The sequence below is a fragment of the Dipodomys ordii genome, unplaced genomic scaffold (genome assembly GCF_000151885.1).
Source record: "Dipodomys ordii isolate 6190 unplaced genomic scaffold, Dord_2.0 Scaffold29, whole genome shotgun sequence".
NCBI lineage: Eukaryota > Metazoa > Chordata > Mammalia > Rodentia > Heteromyidae > Dipodomys > Dipodomys ordii.
Window position 1 is genome coordinate 3,429,571 of NW_012267245.1, and position 9,377 is coordinate 3,438,947.

The 9,377-nt window shown below is 55.3% G+C and overlaps 1 protein-coding gene across 8 annotated transcripts in view; it reads right to left on the reverse strand.

Annotated features, from left to right (window-relative positions):
- Positions 1–879: 879 nt before the first annotated feature.
- Positions 880–9,377, reverse strand: part of Fam193b (family with sequence similarity 193, member B) — a 34,666-nt gene continuing 26,168 nt past the window's right edge. For 5 of the 8 annotated variants that reach the window (XM_013016059.1, XM_013016060.1, XM_013016058.1 and 2 more), the window contains 4 exons: positions 3,883–4,906; positions 3,674–3,749; positions 2,861–2,958; positions 880–1,254 (listed from right to left, as the gene is read on the reverse strand). In XM_013016059.1, the coding sequence (XP_012871513.1) occupies positions 2,862–2,958; positions 3,674–3,749; positions 3,883–4,906 (1,197 nt within the window). In that variant the 3' untranslated portion in view covers positions 880–1,254; position 2,861. The remainder of the gene's footprint in view (positions 1,255–2,860; positions 2,959–3,673; positions 3,750–3,882; positions 4,907–9,377) is intronic. The other 3 variants (XM_013016062.1, XM_013016064.1, XM_013016061.1) reach the window with 1 other exon arrangement.

Genomic DNA, 9,377 nt, shown 5'->3' on the forward strand with positions numbered 1-9,377 from the left:
TTGGTGGTAGGGCTTGAACTCTGGGCCTGGCCACTGTCCCTCAGCTCTTCAGCTCAAGGTAAATGCTCTACCACTTGAGCCACAGCGCCACTTCGTTTTCTAGTGATTTATTGGAGATCAGAGTCTCACAGATGTTCCTGCCAGGGCTGGCTTTGAGCTGCGATCCTCACATCTCAGCCTCCTGAGTGGCTAGGATGGCAGGCGTGAGCCACCACAGCCCCGTTGGAATTTTTTTTTTTTAAAAATCATTGTATTACTGCTGGAATTTACAAACGAGCACCAACTGGGGAGGCAGTTGATTGCTTGTGCTTATTGATACGTTTGTTACCCTTTTTACTCTCAAGTATACAGGTACAGTCCCAACTGAGACCTCAGAGCTTACTTAAGAAACTGAATTTACTCCCAACTGCCCTCACTACATTGTCAGGGTGAGAAGCCTCAATTGGCAAGACATAGGTGTCTGATCTGCAAAGGCTTAGGCCTTCTAGACCCCTTCCACACCTAGATGCCCAGAGGTGACATCCAAACCACCCCTCGCCCATGCTGCAAAGGGGGAAAACAGATCCAAAGCTGGTTGGAACCTGCCTTATTAGGCTCATATCATAGCTGGGCCAACAACACAGATGTCAGGGTCACATGGGCCTGTGTTAAGCTCTACTTGAGCAGACTTGAGTGTGCTAGTCACTTCACTCTCATCCTTTGTTTCTCATCTGTAAAATGGGTCTACAGCCCCACTTTAAGATTGGTTTGAGAAGGCCTAAAGCCTGAGTGCAAACTGTGCTGACACACAGTACCTGCTCCATAAGGTTTGTGATTCCAGTAGAGCTTCTGCACATCCCTTCCTCTCCCTACCCAGGCAGCAAATCACACCACACCAACTCTGTGTCCAAATGTTTCTTTTATCTTTCAGGATGAAAGATGTTCACAGTATCAAAAGTAAAGAATTGAAAAAAAATAACAAAAAAAAAAAAAAACAAACACAAAGAGAGCAGTGTTGGGCCAGCAGTACCCTCAGCCCCTGGCCGTCAGGCTAGCCCTGTCCCTGGGATCTGAGTGTGGAGGCTGCATAGCACCAGGAAGCAGCTCTGCTGAGGTCCTGGGGACCCAGCACAGCATGGCATCCGTTCAGCTTTTGGTTGGTCCGGGACCGTGGGAGCAGGGAGGGTCAGGGCATGTGGGCAGGGCACGTGGAGGGAGACTCTGGAGACTTTCAGCTTGCAGTGGAGGCCTCAGGATGACTTGCAGAAGCTCAGCCTGGGCAGGGCAGAGAGAAGAAAAGAGCAGGATCATGGTGAGAGAAGGCCTGTGTCCTGGCCTCCCCATGGGCCCCTGTGGTAGTGAGAATAGGCAGCTTCTGGTCCAAAAACATGGAGCAGATTCACTAGATCCAATCATCTAGCAGAAGCTGAGGCTGAAGGCTGTGGATGGCACTGGGATGTGGCCAAGGGGTAGATGCTTGCCTAGGAAGTAATGCAAAAGTAAGGAAAGGCCCTGCTAGGGAACAGAGCTCAGTCCTGGAATCCTAGAGACAATCCTTGGGGACGATCCTTGAAGAACCCAGGATCCTTGTGCAGAAGCAAAGCCTTCCAGGTCAGGGCTGAATATGAGCCCAGCTCTGATGTCTGCTTTCCCACTGGCGGGTACAGGAGGAGGCAGGCCCTGCATTCAAACCCCTGCCTTGAGCTCCAGGGACTCAGCACTGCTTACTCCTCTCCTGGGGCTCCTGGCCCTGCCCTGGTGGACAGTGAGGAGGGTCAAAGGACAGCACTTATGAGAGAGGAAGGTATCAGCCAAGAAGCTGGGTTTGGTTTCCTGGATGACAATGGAATTGGACTTTGGAAGGAGAGGTGAGCCCTTTCCTCTCAGCTGGGATAGAAGGTGAGGTGCAGGGGGTCTCTACTGTTTCTTGTGGAGGCTGATGAGACAGAAGGGCACCCTTGTCCTGGAAGATGTTCCTGGGGTACAGACATCTTGGTCTGACAAAGATCAGAGTCCTACCGCTGAGAGCTGAGGACAGCTGGGGGTCTGAAGAGAGCCCCAACTGGGGGGAGGGACACCAGTGCCACTGGGAGCCTGAGCTCTAGGAAGTCCACGACTTTAGTCCAGAGAAACTCTCCCAAGAGAGAGAATGGCGGTGAGAGGGGACCTCCCAGGCACCCCCCCATCCTAGCCTCTTGCTACCTGCAGGAGCTGTGCAGCTGCTAGTTGCTGGAAAGGCCTGGCTCCAGGGAGACTGCCCAGCACCGAAACCTGCCCGCCTCTGGCCCTTTCCTTCTGCACCAAGGTTCCTGGCCCACAAACATCCTCCCTATGCCAATACAATAGGTCTGATCAAAAGTTCTCTGCAGGTGTCCGGAGGGAGGCCAGCGTTCCTGTGGGAACCAGGTCTCTTCTTCCACTAGGCGGCTTGGCCCCCAGTTCACTGAGGGGAGTCCCGTTTGGGGGGAGCCTCCAGGGTTAGATGGCCTACACAGCCTTGCTCTACCTCTCCTCTACTTCCTCACTGCTCCCTCAGGCTCTTCTCAGACTGGGCATCTGCCTTGGGGACCCCGTTAAGCCCCAGGCCTGATCATCTAGGCGCTCAGGGGGCAGCTGGGTTGGTGGTGACCATTCAGAATGGCAGTCCAGGAAGATCCTTCAGGGGTGTGGAGAGGGCCTGGCCAGGGAGGAGAGACACACGGACAGAGAGGTCCGAACCAGCAGCCACAGAAGACTTGGAGCCTAGACCTTCAGACACTGTAGATGGCTGCAGAAGCACACATAGCAGGGCTGCCGGACCGCAAGGCCTACTCCCTGGCCCCGGCCTGGTGTGGTGGGGGCACGGGAAGGAGCGGCACAGCACGCGGGGAGAGGTCTCTACCTCACTGAGCTGTGCTGGGAGTGGTCTTCTTGAGGCTGAAGTTGGTCCAGTTCACGGCAACTTTCTGACGGGTTTGCTTTGCAGAATCCAAACAGAACCTGGAGGGTTTGGGAGCCACGGGAGAAGCAGTGAGCGGTCCCTTCCTTCCTCGCCCGACCCCCTGGTGGAGCTGGGGTACGCGGCCGAGAAGCCGGCTGGCTCTGTACAGCCAGCGACTCGCAGGCGCTGGGGCTGGCAGGCACAGGGGCCTTGCCAGCTGGGCATCAGGGAAGAGTGCAGGAGGCCAGCGAGGCTGCCCTGAGCCACAGCTCCCTGCATCTTCTGGCACTGGATGGAACTGGTTTCGGTTCACCCTTGGCCCTTTGTATACCTCACTTATCTGGCCAGCTCAGACTGAAGTCTTCAGGGTTCCTCTTGGTATCCCCTTTGCCAGGAAGGCCTCTGGGCCTGCCCCTGCCCCACAGGTGGCTCCCCCCTGCACCCTCCCATCACACCCAACACTCTAGTGGCGCTGGTGGCTAGGCTGTGGATTTCTAGATCCCTCCCGGTCTACTCTGCTCACAGAGCCTGGACCATGCAGAGCAGATAACGTCCAAGTGAAGTAAGCTGGGAAAGGCCTGGTTCTTGGGCCCTGACATGCTTCCTTCTCCCCATTCACAGCAGCTCCCTGGGCTCCAGCAGACGCAGCAGGTGGCAGGGTCTGGAGGGCTGGGGAGGCTCCCACCCAGAGATCAAGGCGAAGGAGCAGGCTGGTTTGAGGCCCGAGGCCCGCGTGGGCTCCCTCAGGGAGCGGAGGGCAGCGCCCACACCTACCTCTTGAAGTACTCCACCTCCCGGTCAGTCTCATCCATCTCCGTCCCATCCATGTCCTTGGGCAGGAAGACATCGTCTAGGAAGACACAGCCAGGGGGGCTCAGTGCCCGCAGCCAGGCCTACGGGGTCATGCTCTGGGGGCAGCGCTGCCCTCCACCCCGTGGCCGGGCAGGGGTGAGGGTCAGCCCCTCGGCTCCTGGTGCACTCACCCAGCGAGGAAGCTGACTTCTCCTGTTTGTGACGGCTCCTCCGGCTACGGCCCTTGCCCTGGGGCAAACTCTGGGGCCTGGCTGGGCCTGAGGGCGGCACAGACTCCTGCTCTGGAGCCCGTGCCTTGGCCTCGCCCGGCCAGTTCTGCCAGGAGCTGCCCTTCTCCTTCGCAGTTTTGGAGCTGTCTGCCCAACCTGGTCCTGGCCGGCTCCCTCGGCTGCCCTCTCCAGCCTCAGCACAGCTGCCTCCTTTGGGAGGCTCAGAGGCCCTGGCTGGCGGCTTGGAGCCAGGCACTTGGCTCTTGGCACTAGGAGTGTCTAGGCTGTCTGGAGGCGGGGGGGCGGGGCTCGCGTCGCTCTTCTTGGCCTGAGCGCCCTGTCTCTTGCCCTTCTTTGGCTTCCCCACAGTGGCTACAGGCTCAGACAGTTCCTGTTTGCAACTGGGTGCCTCCTTTGAACCGGGCTCCTCGGAGCTGGGGTTGCCCGGCTTAGGTGTCTTGACCCAGATCACCCGGGACAGGTTGGGCACGGTGTTGAGTCTCCGCACCAGGCCGTTCTCAGGGACAATACCAGGTGGGGGGCCCCTCACCTCTGTCCATGGTGGGTGGGGGCCTCTCATTTCTGCCCATGGTGGGGCTGGCTCGCCTGGAGCTTGTAACGTGTGATTTTGGGGGGATCCCAGAGTCAAGGGGGACAGGTCAAGGTTGATATCAGGCTGTTGGTCAGAGGAGCCATTGAGGTCTGAGGGGACTAGATTTTGGGGTTGCGACTCCTCAGCCCCCTCCTTGATGAAGCCGCTGCTGTCCATGCTGAGCTCGCAGACGCTGAAGCTGGCGCGGAGGGAGTCCTTCACAGTGCTCTTGATCTCCTGCAGGCGGCTGCTCAGGAAGCTGTTGACCCGGTCCAGCTCCCGGTCAGGCCACTCTAAGAGCCTCTCTTTGGCAGGCCTCGGCTCCTGGCTTCCAGAAACACGATTCGCCTGCTTCAGACTTTCTGCTGCCAACCGGGCTTTCTCTTTCTCCTGCTAATACAAGAGGCAGTGTCAGCAGAGGCCTGCCAACTGCTGGGCTTAAAGTGACGCCTGACCCATCGGCCCGGGGCCCAGCTTTGCCAGTAATCAGCTGGAGGCAGAGCTACAGCACCTTGGCCTGCTTTCCCACCTGGCAAGAAAGTGGGTGAGCTGCAATCAGACAAGTACCAATCTGGGGGGGGGGGTGATGGCGGGCAGAGTGCAACATTTTTACATCTGGTTTATTCACACTTGTTTTGGTTTATTCTGAGCCTGCGTGAGTCCTGGGGTCTAAGGGCTAAGGTCTCAAAGGGACAGCATTTGCCTTGTGGATATTGAAGGAAACCTTGAGCAAGTCCAGTGTACTCATCTACAAAATGGGGACAATAATTTTGGAGTGAAGACCAAAATGGGGACGCTGACGAGGAAGCTGGCGGCTGGACAGGTGGTCTTGCCAACGCTGTGGGTGGGTGGCAGAGAAAAGCCGAATGAGTCTGTCCTCTGAAAAGGACTCCCAACGGTAGGTAAGATACATACAAACACATAGCACCTCCTCATGCGGTGGCTGGCTACTTCAAAGGGGGCCCTGCCCTTAGAAAGGCCCTGGCTGCTCAGCTAGCCTCAGGCAATTAGGTCTACACCTAAAGTATGCCCTGCAGAGATACCAATGTCGATTCTGAGCTCAGGGAAGGACTGGGAGGCTCTGAGGCCTGACCATGGAAGCCAATCAGCTTTGATACACCTGCGTGAGAATGCAAATCAGCCTATGGCTGGGTTACTCCACCACTGTGACAGGAGACCAATGCACTGTATTCTGGCATTAGCAACAGGAGACAAATGCCAGCTCACCTATTTCTGGTCTACTTGGAGATAAGGGAGAGAAGAGAAGCCACATGAGAGTTTACCTAAACAGGGTACACTATTCTAACAGGGGGCAGGCACTTACTTTCATCGCTTTAGAACACTTGTTCCATGACTGTCTTCAGAAGACTTTGGACAAATCACTGATTCTCTTTGAACCTTAACTTCCCAGTTTATAACATAGGAAGAAAAAGCACCTGCACCTCACTGGTTTGTACATGAGCAGCCATGTGCCAAGGCTGTGCTTTAAACGATGGGGGCTCAGGTGGGCAGCAGGATGGCCTCCAGCATTTCCAGCTTTGGAGGCGATGGTGATGGGCCTTTACCCACACCAGCCCAGCTCTGTGCCTGTTATACACTGGGCTTCTATGCAAGATTTCACTCACAGGAAAAAGGCTTGCTGCTCAATTAAAAAGTCTAAGGGATACCGGGCACCCACGGCCCATGTCTGTAATCCTAGCTATTCAGAAGGCTGAGATCTGAGGATCACGGTTCAAAGCCAGCTTGGGCAAGAAAGTCCGTGAGACTCCTATCTCCAATAAACCACTAGAAGACCAGAAGTGGTGCTGTGGCTCAAGTGGTAGAGCGCTCGCCATGAGCTGAAGAGCTGAGGGACAGTGCCCAGGCCCAGAGTTCAAGCCCCATGACCAAGAAAAAAAACAAAAACACAAAACCAGCCCCAGCAGGAAAATCTGTTAAGACTCTTATTTCCAATTAAGCACCAAAAAAGCTGGAAGTAGAGCTGTGGCTCAAATGGTAGAGCATTAGCTTTGAACACAAAAACTCAGGGACAGACTGAGAATGTGGCTCAGTGGTAGAGTGCTTGCCTAGCGTGCATGAGGCCCTGGGTTCCATTCCTCAGTACCACATACACAGAAAAAGCCAGAGGTGGTGCTGTGGCTCCAGCAGTAGAGCGCTAGCCTTGAGCAAAAGAAACTCAGGGACAGCGCCCAGGCCCTGAGTTCAAGCCCCAGGACTGGCAGAAAAAAGCCCAAGGACAGTGTCCAGGGGACACAGACACAGACACAGACACAGACACACACACACACAGTTTGAGTACTGCCAAACCATATACACTGGGAGCAAGAAAAAGAGAATGCACAGAAACCACATCTGTTCCATACCAAGAGCCTGGCTCCATTTGTAATCTGTCTCAGTCAATCCTTACTACTGTCCTTGCTAGACAACAGATGAGGAATCTTGCTTGCCTTTGGGGAGAGTCTGGAACAGGCTCAAGGATACTTCGCTGCTAAGTGGCAAAGTCAGGACAACCCATCAGAGACAGAAGGTGTTCTATTTAGTTTGCCCACCTTGCACTGCTTAGTTACTGACTGTGAGGCGGGAGGCTGGGCTCTGGGAGTGCTGCATGGCTGGGCATGAGACCCCGTCTCTGTCCCCGACTTTAGTCTGTTGAGGAGGCAGCCATGAAAATGGGCTGTTTTGTTCAGAGTAACAGAGAGTGCTACCTAGGAAGAAAGCACGGGGCGCTATTATCCCAGACTGGAGGTAGCACTCGCACAGGTGGTTGGAGTGATCCTGGAGAACGAGAGGCCACAGCAAGTGCAGGTGGAGAGGCTGGGGAGGGGGAAAGCATGCCGTCAGAGAATGGGAAGCCTTCCCTAGAGCCTGGCTAGGGTAGGAGGGTCAGGGGCGACTTAGGGACGGGAAGGCAGGTAGGAAAGGGGAGGTGGAGGAAGGTGGTAAGCTAACAGGCTGGATCCTGACCAATGTGGGTTTGGGCCTGAGGTGATGCTGAGCCACTGAAGGCTTAGGAAGTATGGGTAGTAGGTGGAAAGGTGGCCTGGCTTACGCTGTCCCCCTGGGGAAGTACTACAGTCCGGACTTTGGGTTTTGGGTGGGAAGAGAATAAAGCTCATCCTGAGACTGCTAGCAACCACTATGGCTGCTTTAGCAGTCTGCATGGATGGAGCGTTCCCAGGCGCCAGGAGCTCTCTGACAGGCTTCCCATGTGTTATGTTATTCTCACAACCATCTATGCCGCTGGTCCCTGTTAGTCTCATTTTACGGAGGCAGAAACTGAGTCTTGGAGGCACAGTGATTTGCCGAAGGTCATACAGCAAGTGTGGCAGAGCCAAGCTTCCAACTGAGGTCCGATTCCCAGGCCAGCTGTTCTGGGTCCCCATGATGCAACCCTCCCCCCTCCCCCCAGGACAGTACCCGGGGCTCGGGGCAGGCAGCAGGGCGGACGGCGGTGCCCCTGACTAGACAAACGAATGGAGAAGAAAAGGCAGGCCTCTTTGGAGGAAGATCACGAGCTTAGTTTTAGCTATGGCGCGTCAGAGGTACCCGAGGGGTTTCCTGAAGAGGATCCCAGAGGCAGAGTTGGACATTGGGGTGAAGTGCAGGGAGGAAACCCTACCTACATCTTCTCTTCCTCAGGGAGAGGTGCTCAAGGAGGAATAGGAGGTCACAAAGGAGACAGGAATGTTAAAGACAGGTAAGAAATTTGGTGAAGATGGTAGTCCCCTGCTTTTTTTATGCTGGGGAGGGGTGGCGGGGGGAGGAGCCTAAGACAAGCACAGAGTACATCAAGGGTCATGTAAATAAAATGAGAACGGAGCCTCTCCTGTGGATGTAATGGAGAAGACTGCGGAAGGCTGATGAGGTGGGGAAGACAAGATGGATGCTGTTTCTTCAAGGACTGTGGCTGTGACGAGAGCAAATGGACTGGGGGACAGGGCAAGCTACAAGAACTGTCTGCTGCTGACATGGAGCAGAGGAAAAGAGTTCATGTGTGATGGGAACTGCCCCAGAGACCTCAGCCCCCCCCCCATGTCACCTTCTTAAGGCTTGATGAGGAATGATTAGCGGGTGGGGTGATTGGGGTCAGGTCTGCCCAGTGATGGCCCATTTCCTCGGTGAAACAGGAAAAACCAAGTAAGGGGATCTGGAGAAGGCCTCCAAGTTGGAGAACAGAGTTCTGACAGAAGGACCGTGTGACGGGGTGTGAGGCGGAGCTGCCCCAGGAAAGTGGACACCCACCCAGTGGGGTGTTCAGCCTGACCCAGGGTGTGTTATCGTCCAGCTGCAGAAGGGCACCCGGGGCTTTGTTGTTGTTGTTTTGCAGCGTGGGTGTGAAAGCAAGGGTAATGGGGCAAAGAACGTAGAGAGTTGTAAGGGTGACTGAACGATGGGTTCCATTTGTGCTTGCTCTTGTATCAAATACTCAATTTAAGCGAGCAAGTGCTGGCTTGCCCAGAGAAGAGGAAAGGGCAGACGGCAGTATTCAGTATGGGAAGAGGCAGGGCTGGGGTATAGCCTCAATGGATCAGGGTGAGGAGACAAAGGCAAGAAGGATGACTGGAAGCGAGAGCAGGAGTGGACTGAAAGCTTCACCGCTCTCCCAGGATAGGAGAGGCCCTTATCACATGGCTGCTGGAAGCAGAGTTTGGGGGGACAGGAAAGCTCAGGAGGTGCAGGAAGCTAAGGTCTAAACAAGTGACAGCTAGACGCCCGGGGCTCACACCCGTAGTCCTAGTTACTCAGGAGGCTGAGATCTGAGGATCACAGTCGGAAGCCAGCCCAGGCAGAAAAGTCCCCGTGAGACTCATCACCAATGACCCTCTCTCAAACAGAAGTGGCACTGTGGCTCAAAGTGGTAGAG